The sequence below is a fragment of the Haematobia irritans genome, chromosome 3 (assembly GCF_050003625.1).
Source record: "Haematobia irritans isolate KBUSLIRL chromosome 3, ASM5000362v1, whole genome shotgun sequence".
In the NCBI taxonomy this organism is placed as follows: Eukaryota; Metazoa; Arthropoda; class Insecta; order Diptera; family Muscidae; genus Haematobia; species Haematobia irritans.
The window spans coordinates 24,441,733-24,464,733 of record NC_134399.1 but is presented as its reverse complement, the minus strand read 5'-3'; the positions used below and the strand labels follow the sequence as shown (position 1 = coordinate 24,464,733).

At 33.0% G+C, this 23,001-nt stretch overlaps 1 protein-coding gene across 2 annotated transcripts; it reads right to left on the bottom strand.

Moving 5' to 3' along the window:
* Window positions 1-2,807: 2,807 nt before the first annotated feature.
* Window positions 2,808-13,485, bottom strand: LOC142230565 (uncharacterized). Of its 2 annotated transcripts, none has more exons than XM_075301208.1 (2): window positions 13,256-13,485; window positions 2,808-3,106 (listed from the first exon to the last, which is right to left on the bottom strand). In XM_075301208.1, exons 1-2 carry the CDS (start codon window positions 13,433-13,435, stop codon window positions 3,056-3,058), a joined length of 231 nt encoding a protein of 76 aa, XP_075157323.1. In that variant the 5' UTR covers window positions 13,436-13,485; the 3' UTR covers window positions 2,808-3,055. The 2 variants fall into 2 exon arrangements, with proteins under 2 accessions (XP_075157323.1, XP_075157322.1); XM_075301207.1 differs by lacking the exon at window positions 13,256-13,485 and adding an exon at window positions 3,221-3,493.
* Between the last annotated feature and the right edge of the window lie 9,516 nt (window positions 13,486-23,001).

The window sequence follows — 23,001 nt, the reverse complement described above, 5'->3', positions numbered from 1 at the left end:
AAATTTCAGCCAGATCGGATGAAATTTGCTTCTCTTAGAGGCTCCGCAAGCCAAATCGGGGGACCGGTTTATATGGGGCTGTATATAATTATGAACCGATTTGGACCAATTTTTGCATGGTTTTTAGAGATCATATGCTGACACCATGTACCAAATTTCAGCCGGATCGGATGAAATTTGCTTCTCTTAGAGTCCCCGCAAGCCAAATTTGGGGGTCCGTTTATATGGGGGCTATACGTAAAAGTGGACCGATATGGCCCATTTGCAATACCATCCGACCTACATCAATAACAACTACTTGTGCCGAGTTTCAATTCGATAGCTTGTTTCGTTCGGAAGGAAGCGTGATTTCAACGGACGGACGGACGGACATGCTCAGATCGACTCAGAATTTCACCACGACCCAGAATATATATACTTTATGGGGTCTTAGAGCAATATTGGATGTGTTACAAACGGAATGACAAAGTTAATATACCCCCATCCTACGGTGGAGGGTATAAAAATGTTCACAAAAACTTCTATAGAAATAAAATTTTGATAAAATTTTTTATAGAAATAAAGCTTTGACAAAATTTGCTATAGAAATAAAATTTTAACAAAATTTGCTATGGAAATAAAATTTTGACAACATTTTCTATAGCAAAATAAAATTTTAACAAAATTTTCTATGGAAATAAAATGTTGACAACATTTTCTATAGCAAAATAAAATGTTGACAAAAATAGAAATAAAATTTCTACAAAATTTTCTATAGAAATAAAACTTTGACGTAATTTTCTATAGAAAAAAATTTTGGCAAAATTGTCTGTAGAAATAAAATTTTGTCAACATTTTCTATAGAAATAAAATTTTGAGAAAATTTTCTCTAGAAATTAAATGTTGACCAAATTTTCTATAGAAATAAAATTTTGACAATAAAAATATTGTCAAAATTAAATGTTTAGTTTTCTTAGTTGACCTTTGGAATTTTATAATTATTGGGATTCTTTTTGGCTTGAGGTCATGATAAATGAAAAATGCTGGTGTAGTTGCTTTTTTCAATGTTTTATTATTGAAATATTGCTATTTCGTTGTTTTTATTTAATAAAACATTGAAAAAAGCAACTACACCAGCATTTTTCATTTATCATGACCTCAAGCCAAAAAGAATCCCAATAGTCAAAATTAAAATAAAATTTTGACAAAATTTTCTATGGAAATAAAATTGTGACAATATTTTCTATAGAAATAAAATGTTGACAAAATAAGATTATTTGGTTTGGTCAAATGTTCTCCCAATTTTGGTGGAATATTTTTGGCTCGAGTGAAAACCGCACTCAGGAGTTGATCCTGAGCAGTCATTGAACCCTGGCTGCTATGTCTAGTGTTTAGGGTATAAAATGGAACGCCCGTGGCGTCTCATGTTTTGTTTTTTTTTTCAGATCAAAGTTATTTATCGAAATTTTCCACAGCTTCATGAAATTTTACTTTTTTAAGTATGTCTCAAAAATGTTATGAACTAAATGTGAGTATGAACTAAGACAAATGAAAATTTTAGTACGGTTCCCAAAAATAGTAAGAATGAACTACTGTATGGTTTATCTTTATTACTTTTAGTTAATTTTTTCTTCTATGAGATGATGCACTTTCGTGAACTGCAGTTAAAAAGTACAACAGGGCATTACAATTTCCTGGTTTTAACAACGCTTTGTGGTAGTTCATTCTTCTTATAAAAAGTTCACTTTTTTTCGCTGTGACTACTATGTCTAGGGTACACAGAAAAAAATATCACCAAAATATTTCCAATTAAAAAGTTAATTGAAGTTGGAAATTTTTTCAATTAATAAATTAATTGATACAATTAACTTTTTAATCATGATAGAAACATTAAGTTAATTAAGTCAATGATTGAAATTTTTAAAATGTTTAATTAAAAAATTAATTGATACAATTAACTTTTTAATCAAATTCGGAAGACTAATTCAGTTTAAAAAAGTGCTGATTTTTTTTACTTTTTTAATTAAAAATGTATTTCAAACAATCATTTCTTAATCCAAATAAAAACTCTAAGCCAATCTAACTAAGTAATTAAAAATAGTTACCTTTTTTAATTAATAAATTAATTGCGTTTTGCAATCAACATCAATTAAATTTTTAATTGAATCAATTAAAAAATTAATTGAATTTTGCTGAAAAAATCAATTAATTTTTTAATCAAGAATTTTTTCTATGCCCAATTAAAACTGTGATTGATACTATCATTTTCGTGATTGAAGACATTTCAATTAAAAAATTAATTGGATCAATTAATTTGGTGATTGAATCAGAGAAAAAATTTTTTGTGTGTATAATAAGGAACGCACGCGGCGGCTTTCATGATTCTGTGAGATACAGATCCATGCCATTGACCAAGACGTATATGTCACGGAGCAGACATATACGTGACTAACGTATATATACCTCCCGATTCCGTTTGCCAGGCCCGATATAAGTCAGTACTGAGGCAGGATATAACTCAATGCTGAGGTAATACCTCAGAAGTTACTAAACTATCCTGTTAGGCAATCTGAATGCACACCAGAGGAGAATTTATTGCGGATCCCGGGAATGATACAGATTTCCGTGTGTCAAATGAAGACCACCCGACACACATGACGTCCCCATGCCGATGCTCACCTGAATTAGGGAATTATGTTCTTTTTGGCTTTTAAAATTTCCAGTTTCTAAATGTTAGGAAATATGTGTAGTTCATGGAATAAGTTATACTTATTGTGTAGTGTTTAATTAAAATGTTGAAATCGAAAAAAAAACATTGGACATGCGAATTAATTACATGTATAAAATATTTTATTTTTTTTTTATCAATTTACTTTTAACAAGAAACAGCAATACCATAAAACAAAAATTACCATTGACAATAAACACACAAGAAGAGAAAAATTATATATAATTAATAGATAATTTTGTTTGTTTATATATAAATAAAGCTGCTATTGATTATTATAATGATAATTACATCCATTCTTTTCCATTGTATTATTCCGGAATGCTCATTATCCGACTGTCATTAATGTTAGATATGGTCAATAGTGCGGTTTAACGCATCAACAGCTGAAGAAACAGCCTTAAATGAAACAAAAGAAAAATAAAAAATTTAAGTTAATGTAATTGCAATGTTAGGTATAATAGAATCCAGTGGGTTATCAACTTGTCTGTCCCTGTTAATAAATCGACTCACAGTATTATCGACAGCACTCATTAACCAATGAAGTGGTGTCATTAGAAATGCTAACAAATTTCCATTCTGGTCATTATGTACCGGTCTCAAATTTGGTAATAATTCACCAAATAGATTCTCTTGGGACCAAACACCAACAATGATAGTTAACAAAATGAATCCGATTTTGAACTTCATTTTCGAAGATATTCTAGAGACAATTGAGACTGCAGTGGCGTTATTGACTGTATTTATATTTAATGGAGTGTGATCTGGCATAATTAGGTGGTCATATTCAATGGAATTGTACCATAAGAAATGAATTTGTTGGCTTAGAACTAATGAATGACAGCGTAAAATTTCATACTCGTATATGTGGATAGCAGAAATAAAAAAATATACGTCATAAACTAAAAACTGTGTTTATTGTCTATTTTCAACTTTAATTTTGTAAATCTAAACTATAATGTGAAATAATAAAAAACATCAAAGTACGGATACGGATACCCATAAAACTATGACAAATTTTCAACAATTTCGCTTTTGGCGTCATAACTTCTAACGTACTTAGATAAAAACAAAGATTTTTATCTTATTTTAGTGAATTCGGTATTGATTTTGAGTCAGCGATAAAAACAAAGATTTTTATCTTATTTTAGTGAATTCGGTATTGATTTTGAGTCAGCGATAGATAAGGACACTTTTAAGTCACGTCACAAAAACATTTACCATTCGGGTCTTGACTTTAACAGCAATCGAAGTCAAAAAGCTAATATACTGTAGGTCCATAAGCATTGGCAATCGTCTGGGTTGAAGGCTAAGCCCCCTCCAGTAAAATTTTACAATTTAGAAATTTTGCAATATTTAGCCGAAATTGGAAAGGTTTAATATACAAACACATGGAGTTGTTTTGTATAAATGTAGGTAAGAACGATTTAAATCATAGGTACAAAATAAACTGATGATTTTTGTCCGAGATTCAATCAGTAACTTCGCCGCCTTGTGTAAAGAGAGTTCAACTTTAGTTCTCGATACTAAGAGACAAATTTTAATTTATTCTTTTTTATACCCAAAACCACATAGTGGTCAAGGTATTTTAACCTAGATCTACCAAAAATGTGCCTGCCCGAAACGGTTGACTCAGAATCGAGCGTCCATATATTTTTAGTTCGAGGGACTCCGATCGCAATTATTAACTGACTTTGATGAAATTTGGTACAGTTGTTTTTTTTTTGGCACAAGGAACTCGCTGTTGAAGTTGGACAAAATTTAGATATAGCTTCATATATACAGTGCTGTTCAAAACATTTGCAACTAGCCCTACCATGAACTCAATATAGGTAAAAAATAATCTATTTGGAGTGGCATTTCCATATTCTTATTGGGTAAATGAATGGACTGTTATAAAATATCAAAAGATAAAGAATCGTGTGATTCGTCCTATTCAAAACATTTGTAACTACCTACTCAGAAAAAAATTTCCGTAGTTAAACTAACTCTAAATTGAACTTATTTTTATTGAAAAAATGCATTTACTAATAGTTAAATTTTATTATTTTTATCGAAATTTTCTACAGCTTAAAGAAATCTTACTTTTTTAAGTATTTATGTCTCAAAAATTTTATGAACTAAACGTGAGTATAGAGTTCAATGAACGTACACATAAGTTCAATATGAACAAAAGCAAAAGAAGATTTTCGTACGATTCCCAAAAATACTAAGAATGAACTACTGTATGGTTAAAATGGTCAAGATTTGGCGCCAATGATTTTCTTCTTTAGTTTTAGTTAATATTTTCATAGAAGAAGGATGTAATTTCATGAACTGCAGTTAAAAAGTACAAGAGGGCATTAAAATTTCCTGGTTTTAACAACGATTTGTGGAAATCTCAAAATGTGGAGCAAAATTTTCGTGCGAGGTAGTTCGTTCTTCCTACACAGAAAAAAAATTCACGAAAAATTTTCCAATTAAAATTTTAATTGAGTTTTAAAAAATATTCAATTAAAAATTTAATTGAATCAACAAATTTTTTAATTGAAACAAAAATCAATCACAAAAATTAATAGTATCAATTAATTTTTTAATTGGATCAATTAATTTTTTAATTGACCTTCAATTAATTTTTTAATTGATACTATTATTTCTGTGATTGAAGACATTTCAATTAAAAAATTAATTGGATCAATTAATTTCGTGATTGAATCAGAAAAATCTTTTTTTGTGTGTATAAAACGGTTCACTTTTTTTCGGTGTAGCACCCTGTTAGGTTAGGTTAGGTGGCAGCCCGACGTATCAGGATCACTTAGACTATTCAGTCCATTGTGATACCACATTGGTGAACTTCTCTCTTATCACTGAGTGCTGCCCGATTCCATGTTAAGCTCAATGACAAGGGACCTCCTTTTTATAGCCGAGTCTGAACGGCGTTCCAAATTGCAGTGAAACCACTTAGAGAAGCTTTGAAAGCCTCAGAAATGTCACCAGCATTACTGAGGTGGGATAATCCACCGCTGAAAAACTGTTTGGTGTTCGGTCAAAGTAGGAATCGAACCCACGACCTTGTGTATGCAAGACGGGCATGCTATTCATTGCACCACGGTGGCTCCCTGTAGTATCCTGTAGTCTTTTCTTCTGAAGGGCATTATTTTTTGTATTTTTTACCTGAAATAAGTTATAAGGGCCAAAAAGAGGATAGATTAAACGTACAAAAATTGCATTGTAGGAATATCGTTAAGTTGCCTAATTTATGCCCTATTTTTTTTTGCATAATTCGATAAAATGACCGGCAATAAGCATAATCAACATAATAAAAAACAAAATATCGATGATTTTAAAGTTGAATTTCGGAAGAGTACAATGTACAAAAACCAACTGCGTCTCGAGTTATAAACAGTGGATGCACCAAAACTGTACACTGGGGTAGAAGAAACCCTAAGACTACGCCAAAAGAAGATCATATAGTCAAAAGAGCTATGCAACAACTCAATCAAATATCATCTAAAGGAGTCAAAAATTAAATTCAACTGGATATATCAACCATAACGATCAGATGTAGAGCATTAGAAGTCGGAGTACGATTATACGATAATGTCAAAAATCATTTATTTCCAAGAAAACTAGGTTAGCGTGCGTTCAATTTTCACAAAAATACCTTAAATGGCCTGAGGAGCAGTGGAAATGTGTTATATTTTCCTAGGAATCAAAGTATAACTTGCATGTTAGAGGTTTAGTGCGAAGGTCCCAAAGAAAGTCTTAATCCAAGAAATACAAAAAAATTCCGTCAATCTTGGTGGGGCCAATATTATGGTCTGGGAGTATTTTTCTAGACAAGCTAATGCCCTCATTTATAGAGACGAGGATGTAACGCCGTTGGAAGTCTTTTTGGCCCTTGTGATATTGCCATAAGCATTCCGGGAAATGCCATCTGCATGAATTATTCAGCGCGGTCATGACCTCCAGCACACATGTAAGGTGGTAAAACAATGGATTTCCGATGAAAATTTGCGGGTGCTTGACAGACCTAATGTAAAAGTCATAGAATAACCTTTGGAAAATTGTAAAACGAAAAATTGGTATTAAATTTATGCAAAGGCTTATGATATCTTTTTGAACCTGAACCATCGGATATTATTGACTATTTAATCCAAAACCAATGGCAAGAAGTTTCGCACTTCATTTTCTTGCTGTTTATCTCCAAAACATATTTTAATGATACCCACAAATGCGAATTTTTAATAATTCAGTACGGGTGGTTTAGGGTATGATATAATCGGGCCCGCCCGATTTTCTACTTTACTCACTCCGTTGTGCGATACCAAAGTCTCTCATAAATGTATTAACCGCAACCAGTGTTACTGCTGAGAATTTCTAAATTGTGGCACAAAAGTGTCATTCGTAATAAAAGGTGGCACACAATTTAAAAAAAGAGTAGCACAAAAAGTGGCACACATTTTAATAATAACAAAATAAAAATTAATTTATATGTTTTTTGTTACGAAATTTTGAAGGTAATATTTTTAAATTAGCTCAAATTAAACCAAACAACCTCAATTTCATCGAAAATCTATCCTTAGCTTTAGCAATTCAGGGGAATCCCGTTCACCAAATATAGACAATTTTCTTTGCATATCTTTAGGCGTCGCAATAGTCCGCTTGATAACGCTATGGTATAAAAAGGAAATAGTGCTCAAAATTATACTAAACGTGAAGAAATAACTATATTAGCGCAATAATACGAACTTAATACCGGCTTTAAGACGCCGATCACATTCGTAATTTTAAGCGTATATGAAATAAAAATGTTCAAAAGTTATTGCATTAAAAATGGAAATGGTGACAAGGTGGCACAAAACATCCCAGCAAAAAAGCGTCGCCAAAAAAGTAATGAAAATGTTCTTTTTGCATCCGGAAGTGATGCAAAATTGGCGCAGAAGCGATGAATTTAACATGCACACAAAAAAAATTTATTTCTGATTCAATCACGAAATTAATTGATCCAATAAATTTTTTAATTGAAATGTCTTCAATCACAGAAATGATATTATTAACTAAAAAATTAATTGATCCAATTAAAAAAATAATTGATACTATTAATTTGTGCGATTGATTTTTATTTTAATTAAAAAAAATTGTTGACTCAATTAAATTTTTAATTGAATATTTTTTAAAACTCAATTAAGATTTTAATTGGAAAAATTTTCGTGAATTTTTTTTTTCTGTGTGGGCTTCCTAGCAAAAAAAGCGTCGCCAAAAAAGTAACGAAAAAGTTCTGTTTGGATCCGGAAGTGATGCAAATTTGACGCAGAAGCGATGCATTTTACATGGGCTTGTCATAGGGCGGAAGTCCTCCATTTCAACAGCCGTTGCACTGAATTTGCATCACTTCTTTAGGTGTGATCCGAATTCAATGTTTGCGATGTAAATTACAAAATTCTTTGATATTTTGTCAAATAACTAATTTTTATAATTTTTTATCATTTTTAATGGATTCTAACGCTTGTCGGAAACACTTGACCTCAAATATTTTAAAAAAATCGAAACTTTTTCAGAATGGATTTAGTATTTTTATCGACAAAATTTGAATGATTTGTTCCATTTTATTAATTATTACTCTGTTTCTAATTTATTTGAAACAAAAAAAATTAAATTACCCATTAAAAATATGAAAAACCCAAGTTTGAATTAAAAAGAACTTCGCAGGTAGTTAAAATAAAGAACGTCATTGGGAGTGCATCTTCTGGAAGTGCTTTTAAAATTGTGCCTTTGGAAGAACTTCCAAATATTTTGCTGGCTTGTTATAGGACGGATGTCCACCATTTCAACGACCGCTGCACTTAATTTGCATCACTTCTTAAGGTATGAGGCGAATTCAGTGTTTTGGATGTGAATTAAGAAATTTTGTGATATTTTGTCAAATAAATAATTTTTAACATTTTTTATGATTTTTAATGCATTATAACTCTTGTCTGGAACGTTTGTCATCAAATATTTTCAAAAATTCGCAATTTTTCTAGAAAAGATATAGAATTTTTTTCGGCTAAATTTAAATAATTTGTATCATTTTGTTAATTCTTAATCTGTTTTTAACCTATTTGAAACAAAAACAAGTATGTACGGCCGTAAGTTCGGCCAGGCCGAAGCTTATGTACCCTCCATCATGGATTGCGTAGAGACTTCTTCTAAACACTGTCATCCACAATCGAATGACCTAAGTTGCGGTAACACTTGCCGATGGCAAGGTATCTTAAAACCTCCTAACACCATCTTCTAAATTGTATGTAAGTCCATACGTGGTATATATTAAATCAAAAAAGATCGATCCAATACGTATATAATTCAGTTTGAAAAAGTAGAAATAAAATTTTAACAAAATTTTCTATAGAAATAAAATTTTCACAAAATTTTCTATAGAAATAAACATTTTGACAAAATTTTTTATAGAAAGAAAATTTTGACAAAAATTTCTACAGAAATAAAATTTAAAAAAAAAAATTCTATAGAAATAAAATATTGGTAGATTATTTTTGGCTCGAGTGGCAACCATGATTATGAACCGAATAAAATTTGAACAAAATTTTCTATAGAAATAAAATTTTGACAAAATTTTCTATAGAAATAAAATTCTGACAATGATGAAAATTTTATTATGAACCGAATAAATTTTTAAAAAAATTATTCTAGAAATAAAATTTTGACAAAATTTCCTATAGAAATAAAATTCTGACAATGATGAAAATTTTATTATGAACCGAATAAAATTTTAACAAAATCTTCTCTAGAAATAAAATTTTGACAAAATTTTCTATAGAAATAAAATTTTGGTAGATTATTTTTGGCTCTAGTGGCAACCATGATTATGAACCGATATGGACCAAATGGTTGTTAGCGACCATATACTAACACCACGTTCCTAATTTGAACCGGATCGGATGAATTTTGTTCCTCCAAGAGGCTCCGGAGGTCAAATCTGGGGATCGGTTTATATGGGCGCTATATATAATTATGGACCGATGTGGACCAATTTTTGCATGGTTGTTAGAGACCATATACCAACATCATGTACCAAATTTCAGCCGGATCGGTTGAAATTTTCTTCTCTTTGAGGCTCGGCAAGCCAAATCTGGGGATCGGTTTATATGGGGGCTATATATAATTATGGACCGATGTGAACCAATTTTTGCACGGTTGTTAGCGACCATATACCAACACCATGTACCAAATTTCAGCCGGATCGGATGAAATTTGCTTCTCTTTTAGGCTCCGCAAGCCAAATCTGGGGATCGGTTTATATGGGGGCTATATATAATTATGGACCGATGTGGACCAATTTTTGCATGGTTGTTAGAGACCATATACCAACACCATATACCAAATTTCAGCCGGATCGGATGAAATATGCTTCTTTTAGAGGCTCCACAAGCCAAATCTGAGGGTCCCTTTATATGGGGGCTATACGTAAAAGTGGACCGATATGGCCCATTTTCAATACCGTCCGACCTACATCGATAACAACTACTTGTGCCAAGTTTCAAGTCGATAGCTTGTTTCGTTCGGAAGTTAGCGTGATTTCAACAGACGGACGGACGGACGGACGGACATGCTTAGATCGACTCAGAATTTCACCACGACCCAGAATATATATACTTTATGGGGTCTTAGAGCAATATTTCTATGTGTTACAAACGGAATGACAAAGTTAATATGAAAATTTTTCATTAAAGATACGAAAAAAACAGTTATAAAAAAGTGACTCAAATGAACTTCCTGTGCAGTTAAAATAAAGAACATCTTTGGGAGGGCATTTTTGAAAGTTCTTTTAAAGTTGTGCCTTGAGAAGAACTTCCAAAATTTTTTGCTCGGATGGTAAAAAAAGTGGCACAAAAGTATCAATGCTTGCAAAATAAGGCAAATTTGCAACTAAAGTGGCACAGCGGTAATCGCGACTTTTTTTACTTTTTAAGATTTATGGTGAAGACAAAGACAAATAGATAATTTTTATAAATTCGTATGATTATTAATGCATTATAACGATTGTCTTAAACGCTTGAACTCAAATATTTTCAAAATTTCGAAATTTATTTAGAATGGATTTATCGTTTTTATACCCACCACCATAGGATGGGGGGTATATTAACTTTGTCATTCCGTTTGTAACACATCGAAATATTGCTCTAAGACCCCATAAAGTATATATATTCTGGGTCGTGGTGAAATTCTGAGTCGATCTGAGCATGTCCGTCCGTCCGTCCGTCCGTCCGTCCGTCCGTCCGTCCGTCTGTTGAAATCACGCTAACTTCCGAACGAAACAAGCTATCGACTTGAAACTTGGCACAAGTAGTTGTTATTGATGTAGGTCGGATGGTATTGCAAATGGGCCATATCGGTCCACTTTTACGTATAGCCCCCATATAAACGGACCCCAAAATTTGGCTTACGAGGCCTCTAAGTGAAGCAAATTTCATCCGATCCGGCTGAAATTTGGTACATGATGTTAGTATATGGTCTCTAACAACCATGCAAAAATTGGTCCACATCGGTCCATAATTATATATAGCCCCCATATAAACCGATCCCCCGATTTGGCTTGCGAGGCCCCTAAGAGAAGCACATTTCATCCGATCCGGCTGAAATTTGGTACATGGTGTCAGTATATGGTCTCTAACAACCATGCAAAAATTGGTCCACATCGGTCCGTAATTATATATAGCCCCCATATAAACCGATCCCCTGATTTGGCTTGCGAGGCCTCTAAGAGAAGCAAATTTCATCCGATCCGGCTGAAATTTGGTACATGGTGTTAGTATATGGTCTCTAACAACCATGCAAAAATTGGTCGACATCGGTCCATAATTATATATAGCCCCCATATAAACCGATCCCCCGATTTGGCTTGCGAGGCCGCTAAGAGAAGCAAATTTCATCCGATCCGGCTGAAATTTTGTACGTGATGTTAGTATATGGTCTATAACAACCATGCAAAAATTGGTCCACATCGGTTCATAATTCTATATAGCCCCCATATAAACCGATCCCCCGATTTGGCTTGCGAGGCCGCTAAGAGAAGCAAATTTCATCCGATCCGGCTGAAATTTTGTACGTGATGTTAGTATATGGTCTATAACAACCATGCAAAAATTGGTCCACATCGGTTCATAATTATATATAGCCCCCATATAAACCGATCACCAGATTTGATGTCCGGAACCTCTTGGAAGACCAAAATTCATCTGATTTAGTTGAAATTTGGTATGTGGTGTTAATATATGGCCTCAAACTCCTTTGCAAAAATTGGTCGATATCGGTCCATAATTATATATAGGCCCCATATAAACCGATCCCCAGATTTGACCTCCAGAGCCCCTTGGAAGAGCAAAATTCTTGCCATTCGGTTGAAATTTGGTACGTGATGTTAGTATATGGTATCCAACAACCATGCAGGAATTGGTTCCTATCAGTCCATAATTATATATAGCTCCCATATAAACCGATCCCCAGATTTGACCTCCGGTGCCTTTTGGAGAAGCAAAATTCGTCCGATCTGCTTTAAATTTGGTACGTGGTGGTAGTATATGATATTTAACAGCCATGCCAAAAGTGGTCCATATCAGTCCATAATCATATATAGCCCCATATAAACCGATCCCGAGATTTGGTTTTGGAACCTCTTGGAGGAGCAAATTTCATCCGAGTGAGTTGAAATTTGGTACATTGTGCTAGTATATGGTCGTTAACTACCATGCCTAACTAGGTCCATATCGGTCTATAGTTATATATGGCCCTCAGATAAATCGATCCCCAATCACACAAAAATTGGTCCATATCAAGTTCATAATTGTATATAGCCCCCATATAAGCGATCCCCATATTTCAATTCTGGCTCTCTACGTACAAAAAGTACATATCGATTCGTAATTATTTGTAGACTTAACTATACATAACTTTTTTGTCTAATATATACCATGTATGGACTAAATCACAGTCTTTCGTAGAAGTTTCTACGCAATCCATGGTGGTGGGTACATAAGATTCGGCCTGGCCGAACTTGCGGCCGTATGTACTTGTTTTTTTTACAAAATTTAAATAATATGTATCATTTTAGTAATTCCTACTCTGTTTTTAACCAATTTGAAACAAAAACAGTTAAAATTACCCAAAGTATAATTTAGTTCAATATTTTTACGACGTAATTCATTCTTGCTATATACTTTTTTTCTGTAGCATCGAGTTTAAATATAAATTTTTTAATATTCGAGAATTTTAGAGATTTTTTAAAACCTATTTGTACCAGTTGAATGGATTTTTTTATTTCATGATACTCATTGAAAGTTAAATCACTTTACTTTAAAGTCTAATATTTCTGTTTATGACAATATTTTTGTTCAGTGTACTTCATAGCATTTAGATAATTTTTCTTGCGTATTATATTGGTGTAATACCCGATTTTTAATCTTCCATATTTATTGTACAGTCCATTTAATATTTTTGGTATGGTTTATTTCAATATTGAAGTCTTAATTTGATATAATTAAAAAATATATGAAAAATAAATTTAAATACCTCTCGTTCCAATTGGGTATCATCTCCCGCTAACAGCTCAAATGGGTTTACATCATCCACAATATCTAACATATTATTCATCAAGGAACCAACACTGTCACGTAATCCACCTAACAGGCCCCCTTGGGACCAAACACCAGCAACGATTGTGAGCAACAAGAAAACGATCTTCAACTTCATTGTTCAGGTGACTAAGATTATATTGTAGTTTATTGAGTTTTCGAAGGAGTTATTTATTGGGGTATTTATTGCAATGAATTACAGTGTGAACTGCCATAGTTAAGTAATTATTACGTAAGGAATTGTACCATGACAAATTTACTTAATTAACGTATGAATCGAATGGGAAACTATTATTTGCGGCAATTTTAGAACATTCTGAAGGCCCTATAAACTTGAATTAATGGTTCTAAATGTGCCTGAAAATAGTGAGATTGTATTAAAGTTTAGAAAGTGTTGAGACATTTGAGAAATATCAAAGTGCCGATAAAGAGCTATGGCAAATTTTTTAACAATTTTCGCTCGTAATATTATTCCGTGAAAATTGCCTCAATCCATTAAATTATGGTATTGTGACCAAATTTTTACAAAACCGGGCATTACATATACATACGAGGGCGTTTCGGAAACTTCTTAGCCTATCAATGAAAGAGAATAGTTAGTTTTTCAAAAATATTTTTATGTTTCAATATAATCTCCTGGAACTTCAATACACTTAGTCCAACGCTATTCTAGCAATTCTATCCCTTGATTAAAATAGTTTTCCTCAAGGTCTTCAAAATAGTGGTTTACAACTGTAATTGCATCTTCATTTGAGGTAAAACGCTTGCCAGCAAGAATTTTTTTAGATTTGGGAACAAGTAAAAGTCACTGGGAGCTAAATCAGGAGAATAAGGTGGGTGGTCAAGCAACTCGTACTTTAATTCGTTGATCTTAGCCATTGTTAAAACACTCTTGTGCGCTGGTGCGTTGTCTTGATGAAAAATTATTTTTTTTTGTTGTAAGCCAGGACGTTTTTCTCGAATTTGCATATTTAATTGATCCAAAAGGTTGCAATAGTACTCTGATTTTATTGTTTTACCCTTTTGCAGATAGTCAATCAATAAAATACCTTTGAAGTCCCAAAAACTTCCGAACAAAACAAGCTGTCGACTTGAAACTTCACTAATAGAAAAAATTGCGTTTCACAATCGTGAACGGACGTTGTCAAAATGAAACGGAAACGTTCACAAAAAATCAAAACGGAATGTTCACGATTTCGTCCACGGGCGTTCACGATTTCACGAACGGCATCCGTTTTTCTTTGCCGATGAAAAGTCTTAAAATAATCGTTAGACGTTGTTATGGCAACTCTGCCGTTGGTACAGTGTGCTAAGGCGACAGTTAACGCGTATCGAGCAGGCAACACAGGTTCGAGTCACGGTAGCGGAAATATTTTTTTTATTTTATTTATAAATTCGTAACCATTACGTTTTCAGATCATGAACGCTGGTTGTTGTTTTGACAACGTATGGTGCCATTTTTACGTTGTCAGATTGACCCCATATGTTCTCAGTTTGACAACACATGTGTGTTGATTCACTTTCATGAACGGATCGTTTCAAAATGACCACGCCGTTCATGATTTTTTCTATGGGTGTTGGCACAAGTAGTTGTTATTGATGTAGGTCGGCTGGTATTGCAAATGGGCCATATCGGTCCATAATTATATATAGCCCCCATATAAACCGATGCCCAGATTTGGTTTACGGAGCCTCTAAGAGAAGCAAATTTCATTCGATCCGAGTGAAATTTGGTACATGGTGTTAGCATATGATCTCTAACAACCATGTACAAATTGGTTCACATCAGTCCATAATTATATATAGCACCCATGTAAACCGATCGCCAGATTTGACCTCCGGAGCCTCTTGGAAGACCAAAATTTATCAGCTTAATTTGAAATTGGGTACGCGGTGTTAATATATAGCCTCAAACACCCATGCAATAATTGGTAGAAATCGGTCCATAATTATATATAGCCCCCATATAAACCGATCCCCAGATTTGACCCCCGAAGCCCCTTGGAAGAGCAAAATTCATCCGATTCGGTTGAAATTTGGGTCGAGATGTTAATATTATGGTATCCAACAACCATGCAGGAATTGGTTCACATCAGTCCATAATTATATATAGCCCCCATTTAAACCGATCCCCAGATTTGATCTCCGGTGACTTTTGGAGAAGCAAAATTCATCCGATCTGGTTCAAATTTGGTACGTGGTGTTAGTATATGATATTTACAAACCATGCCAAAAGTGGTCCATATCAGTCCATAATCATATATAGCGATCCCGAGATTTGGTGTTGGAGCCTCTTGGAGGAGCTAATATGCTAGTATATGGCCGTTAACAACCATGCCTAACTAGGTCCATATCGGTCTATAGTTATATATAGCCCTCAGATAAATCAATCGCCAATCACACAAAAATTGGTCCATATCAAGTTCATAATTGTAAATAGACCCCATATAAGGGACCCCCAATTTCAATTCTTGCTCGTAATTATTTGTAGATTTACCTATACATAACTTTTTTGTCTAATATATACCACGCATGGACTAACTCGCAATTTGGAAAACGATATTAAGAAGTTTTAAGATACCTTGCCATCGGTAAGTATTACCACAACCCAAGTAATTCGATTGTGGATGACAGCCTTTCGTAGAAGTTTCTACGCATAAGATACATAAGATTCGGCCTGGCCGAATTTACGGCCGTATATACTTGTTTTATTTGTTTTTTAAATGAGAAACTTAATTTTCTTAATGAAACAATGTTAAATTTTAGGCAACAAAAAAAAAAAATACATTTTCCCGTTTATGGAAATTTATTTCCGGCACCCAGGGAAGGAATATGATCATTTCAAACATGTTTCAAGAGCTAAATATTATTTTTGGATGGTGACCATTTAATATTTTTATCGCAGCCATGTTATTTTCTCGGAAATTATGTATCTGTTTTCGGAAAACATGTTATGTTTGGCGAGAAAACAACATTTTTGCGATAAACATATTCCTTCACTATGTGTGCACTTAATTCCTTTTTATTTGCATTTTAATGCTATGTCAATACTTGTCGTATACGCGTTTGGTTCGATAAAGGACAATGTATGGACCTAGCAGCCAATCTCCCATCTTTTCTCTCTATTGTCTTTGAAGAATCATAATCATCTCATTTGCCGCTTTTCCTTTGTTGGTTAAGCTACTCTTGTAGTTTAGTCAACGCCTTACCAAAAACCACGGTTTATATAAGGCCACGATTTAAATCGGGAGATATGTCTACACACCAAATTCAGTACACCCAATTGTGGTTTTCCAATTTCAGACTAATTGGATAAAAACTACGGTTTCTAGAAGCCCAAGAAGTAAAAACAACAAAAGAAATTAAAAAGCAATTTTAAATTGCTATCATACTTAACGAACACTTAATCCAACTCAACATTAGGGCTGTTTTCTTTTTGCACTGGATACCCTAAGCAGTCACGGACTAAAAGAAAACAGAGTACTCGTTTATCCAGGACATCTCCAAAAAAATATGCAACACTGTCATCAGCTGTTTAAAAACAATCACAGAAAACAAGTGAAATCTTAAATATTTAATGTATGAAATGCTCAAATAGTTAAAAATATGTACTGCTGCGATAATTCATGACACTGTATCACTTTGAATTTCATGATATTCGATAAATTAGTCACAATAAACTGCTATTGTGAATCTAAAAAGCGTCACTTTATCAAAATGCAATCTGGTAACACCGACTCGACTTGCACTGATGAGATGTTCTGGATAGAACACCAGTGCAACGATGTTCTGGATAGCCTATTCAAATGCTGCATCCAGTGTTAAAATAAAACAGCCCTATTGTGAAGAAAAGAAAAACAAAAATATTATAACAAAAATAAAAATCAGCAAAACATTTCCTTTTGTCCATTTGTTTTGTTTTGTTATTGTTGGTTTTGTTCTTTAAGCATTGTTGTTGTTTTTTTATTTCAGCTTTAAAACCATTTTGTAATTCATCGATTTAAGTAAGCATATCAAGGAATCCAAATTTTTATCAGATAAATGGGATCTTGTGATATTTTGGACGGATATGAAATCTAAGGGCCGTTTACACTGAATGAGGACCCCAATTTATTAATAAACAATATGGAACCTAAATGACTTTGTTACTATTCAAATTTTGACATTATCTATGTCATTAACATTTTCTAGGTTTTTTTTGGAATCTTCAATTGATTTGATTTAAAAAACAATTATTTGATTTTGTTCGTTATAACATGGTACTTTTAGTAAATGGGACCTGTATAAATGTGTATTATAACCGAGACCATTATAAACGTGTTCGATTGTGTTTACTTCTGAATATAAAATGGCTTTAAAAGTGTTACACACAGAAAAAAGTAAACCCACCATGAAAGAAAATGTAGGTTTATTTATAGAAAAACAATATTTATATAGAAAAAATTTCTCGCATTTGGCAAAATTTAACTAAAATTAATCAATGTTCACGAACTAAAATATAGTTAAATCGGATAAAAAAATTCATTGACTTTTTTCTAGGTGTATGGAACAGTAAATAGGAATAAAAAAGTTTGCAATTCCCTAAGAGAAAATCTAATTGCAGATTATTGATATAATGAACACAAAAATTAATTCGTGTTTCATGTTTATGGACAAACTTCTCCAGAGTACAATAATTTAATTATAATTAAAATTAAACGATATGCTATATAATTAGTCGGTATAATAATCTTTGCTCTTGATAGCTGCTGTCAATTTTATATACTGATTGGATATAAGATACAATCATCTTTTATCGCCAACATCTGTAGGCGATCTGGAACAATTTCAGTAAATCTAATTGCTGGAGTACATAGAACATTTAGATTGATTTGAATACACCTAAACTAAAAAGGAATAAAAATATATTATTCGGGAACAAAAAAAATTTGACTAAAAAATTTAAGTTCATTTCATTTCTATAGACAAATAGCGTAACCCGGCCCGCTTCGCTGCGCCTTCCGAAGCGTATTTGGAGGAACATTTTGCGTTAACTTAGTCAACTATATCCTTCGTGCTGAAAACAAATTCGAAAAGATTTGAATTCTTTTAAACAAATCGGACTACTTGATTTTTCGTTTATAGGTACAAATACGGCGGGAGAGGGTGTACCTCCTTCTATATTTCTTGTGAATTTTAAGTGTGGTTTGTCAAGGAAAGGTATCCTTCTCCTCAACATATCTGAAAATTAAGCATTATATTATAATAACATACAAAGAATTACTGTTTCCCATCCAATAAATCGGAAAAGGCAAAAGTAGTAAAAAATTTTACCACATTAACATTTGCTAAAATGTTGGAAAATAATGCACCCTCTACGTTGGCTGCCACTTTCATGTAAATTAAGGTTCTTTACTAAAAAAAAGTATGGCAGAAGCCTGTGCAAAAATCATAAAATTATGTACCGAGTTCCCATTTACGGACAACCCTCTACTTTCAACTTAAGAAAAAAAAAAAAAAAAAAACGGACAAAAGGGAACCCTCTCTTTACTAATAAGAAGTCTGTGCAAAAATCATAAAATTATATACCGAGTTCCCATTTACGGACAACCCTCCACTTTTAATTTAAGAGAAAAAACCGACAAAAGGGAACTCTCTCCCCCGGAGATGTTTAATTTTTGCTCTATTGTTTTAAAGGGTCACTTTCCCCGATACAATATCGACAAACACCGTAGTGAATAGCACCCTCACCTTCCCTGAAAATTCTTGAAACTTTCCTTCAAGTGTGGGGCAATGAAGGTTGCCTCTTCATTTATAACCTTTTCCCCGCTTCCTTTGTAAGTTTCAAGAAAACTTAAATTTTTTTATATTTCATGTTAGCCTGATACCGAAACAGGCAATTGACGTCCAAATGCATTATATCTAATTATACAATTATTTTTCGAGCTTTATGGACAGATATAGATTAAGGAACATGGTTAATAGAGCCATTTTTTTGCAGTTTTAGAGGAGGACCTCCTCCCCGACCAAATGTCGAAAAGCGTATCTTTTGTAAACGTCCCAGAAAATGTCAAGCAAATTATAAGCCTAAAGGGGCGGCCTCTCTTCCGTCCAAAAATCACAAAATCAGGTATCAACTATTACGGTTGACAGAGGTTACGATCTCTCCCCAGTCCTCTGTAAATTTCAAGTAACTCGGTAAAGTTTAATTGTTTCTCTGTATGTACTTAAGAGAAGCGGATGTCTCCCTATGCCCTTTTATTTTTATTAAAAAATCAGGAACCTGATATAAATTTCATAACCTCACCCATTTTTCCGTAAAATTTCAGTCGGGGGAGTTTAGTTTTGTTTTCACTGTACTTTAAAAAAAGTCGGGCAAAGGGGTGGCCCCCTCCCCGACCAAATATCGAAAAATAATGTAGCGGATTTTTGTCTAGATGCCAACCCCAACATTCAATGAAAATTTCATGCAAATCGCATAATTTTGTTCCAAGTTTCAAAAAGTAAGGCAAGGGGAGGTCCCCCTCCCCGACCGCATATGAAATCATCAGGTACCCCATAATAATTCCATAACCTCACCGCATGTTCTCTTTAAATCTCAGATAATTTAGAGAATTTTAGTTTTTTCACTGTACTTTAAAAAAAGTCGAACAAAGGGGAGGTCCCCCTCCGCCACCAAATATCGAAATATAAAGTAGCGGATGTTTGTCTAGTTGCCAACCCCAACCTTCCATGAAAATTTCAAGCATATCGGTCAACTTTGGTCCAATTTTCAAAAAGTCCGACAAAGGGGAGGTCCCCCTCCGCGACCAGGTGTCAAAAAATGAGGTACCCTATTTTCACCACATGAACGTCCCCTATGATCTCTGAAAGATTCAAGCAAATCGGTTGAGTCGTTTCGGAGCCAACTCGGTTCATACAAACAAACAAACAAACAAACATAGATTGAATTTTATATATATAGATTTTATCAAAATTTAATTGGTATCGATAATTTTGTAAAAATTTTATTTCATCAATTTTGTCGAATTTTTATTTCTATAGAATATTTTGTCAAAATTTTATTTCTATAGATTTTTTTTCAAAATGTTATATCTATAGAAAATGTTGTCAAAATTTTATTTCTATAGACATTTTTGTAAAAATTTTATTTTTATGGAAAATTTTGTCAAAATTTTTTTCTATAGAAAATTTTGACAAAATCTTATTTCTATAGAAAATTTTGTCAAAATTTTATTTCTATAGAAAATTTTGTCAAAGTTTTATTTCTATAGAAAATTTTGTCAAAATTTTATTTTTTTGGAAAATTTTGTCAAAATTTTATTTCTCTAGAAAATTCTGTCAAAATTGTATTTCTATAGAATATTTTGTCAAAATTTTATTTCTATAGAAAATTTTGTCACAATTTTATGTCTCTAGAAAATTTTGACAAAATTTCATTTCTATAAAAAATGTTGTCAACATTTTATTTCATTGTTGTTGTTTTTTTATTTCAGCTTAAAACCATACATTGACTAAACTACAAGAGTAGCTTAACCAACAGAGGAAAAGAATGTTTGTCAAATTTATTTGGGCAAAGCCCTATAGACTGCAAGATGGTTGGATGGACGCACGTTTCGGAATTACCACATTCCTCATCAGCATCCTCTACTTGCAGCAAAACTATCAACCAATTATCAGAATAAATTCAGGCAGTTTATTAAACCCAACAAAAACCACACTTGAACCCTCCGAAAAAAGGTTTTACATTGATAGCCGGCTTATGCCGAAATAAATTCGAAACAAACATATCTCTTTTCCTATGACACTGTCAAATCATCGATTTGAATTCACATGGCTGGGTTTATTTTGAGCGTGCCTCCTCTTCTTTTTCCATTTGTTTTGTTTTGTTATTGTTGGTTTTGTTCTTTAAGCATTGTTGTTGTTTTTTTTATTTCAGCTTAAAACCATACATTGACTAAACTACAAGAGTAGCTTAACCAACAGAGGAAAAGAATGTTTGTCAAATTTATTTCGGCAAAGCCCTATAGACTGCAAGATGGTTGGATGGACGCACGTTTCGGAATTACCACATTCCTCATCAGCATCCTCTACTTGCAGCAAAACTATCAACCAATTATCAGAATAAATTCAGGCAGTTTATTAAACCCAACAAAAACCACACTTGAACCCTCCGAAAAAAGGTTTTACATTGATAGCCGGCTTATGCCGAAATAAATTCGAAACAAACATATCTCTTTTCCTTTTCGGAGGGTTCAAGTGTGGTTTTTGTTGGGTTTAATAAACTGCCTGAATTTATTCTGATAATTGGTTGATAGTTTTGCTGCAAGTAGAGGATGCTGATGAGGAATGTGGTAATTCCGAAACGTGCGTCCATCCAACCATCTTGCAGTCTATAGGGCTTTGCCCAAATAAATTTGACAAACATTCTTTTCCTCTGTTGGTTAAGCTACTCTTGTAGTTTAGTCAATGTATGGTTTTAAGCTGAAATAAAAAAACAACAACAATGCTTAAAGAACAAAACCAACAATAACAAAACAAAACAAATGGAAAAACATTTTATTTCTATAGAAAATTTTGTCAACATTTTATTTCGATAAAAAATTTTGTCAATTTTTTTTTTGCTATAGAATATAGAAAGAAAATTTTTTCAAAATTTTATTTCGATAGAAAATTTTGCCAAATTTTTTCAAAATTTTATTTCTTTAGAAAATGTTGTCAAAATTTTATTTCTATAAAAAATGTTTTCAATATTTTATTTCTATAGAAAATATTCGCAAAATTTTTCTTCTATAAAAAATTTTATCAACATTTTATTGCTATAGAAAATTTTGTCAAAATTTAATTACTATAGAAAAGTTTGTCAAAATTTAATTTCTATAGAAAATTTTGTCAAAATTTAATTTTTTTTGTAGTTCACTTTGGGTTGAGTGAATTACCCGAATTTATTCTGATAATTGGTTGATAGTTTTGCTGCAAGTAGAGATTGCTGATGAGGAATGTGGTAATTCCGAAACAGCTGTACATCCAACCATCTTGCAGTCTATAGGGCTTTGCCCAAATAAATTTGACAAGCATACTTTTCCTCTGTTGGTTAAGCTACACTTGTAGTTTAGTCAATGCATGGTTTTAGGTGAAATCAAAACAGCTGTTTCGGAATTACCACATTCCTCATCTACTTGGACCGATACATACCATTTCCGGCACACCTATTTATGGTCCAAGAATACCTCTAGATTTACAATTTCAGGCAAATTGGATAAAAACTATGGATTCTAGAAGCCCAAGAAATAAAATCGGGAGATCGGTTTATATGGGGGCTATATCAAAACATGGTCCGATAATCACCATTTTCGGCACATCTCCTTATTTTCTGAGAATACCTCTAGATTTCCAATTTCAGGCAAATTGGGTAAAAACTACGGATTCTATAAGCCCAAGAAATAAAATCAGGAGATCGGTCTATATGGGAGCTATACCAAAACATGGACTGATACTCCCCATTTTGGACACACCTCTTTATAGTCCCACAATATCTCTAGATTTCCAATTTCAGGCAAATCGGATGGTAAATATAGTTTCTAGACGCCCAAGAAGCAAAATCGGGAAATCAGTCTATATGAGGGCTATACCAAACCATGGACCGATACAGACCATTTTCGATACACGTCTTTATAGTCCCGAAATACCTCTAGATTTCCAATT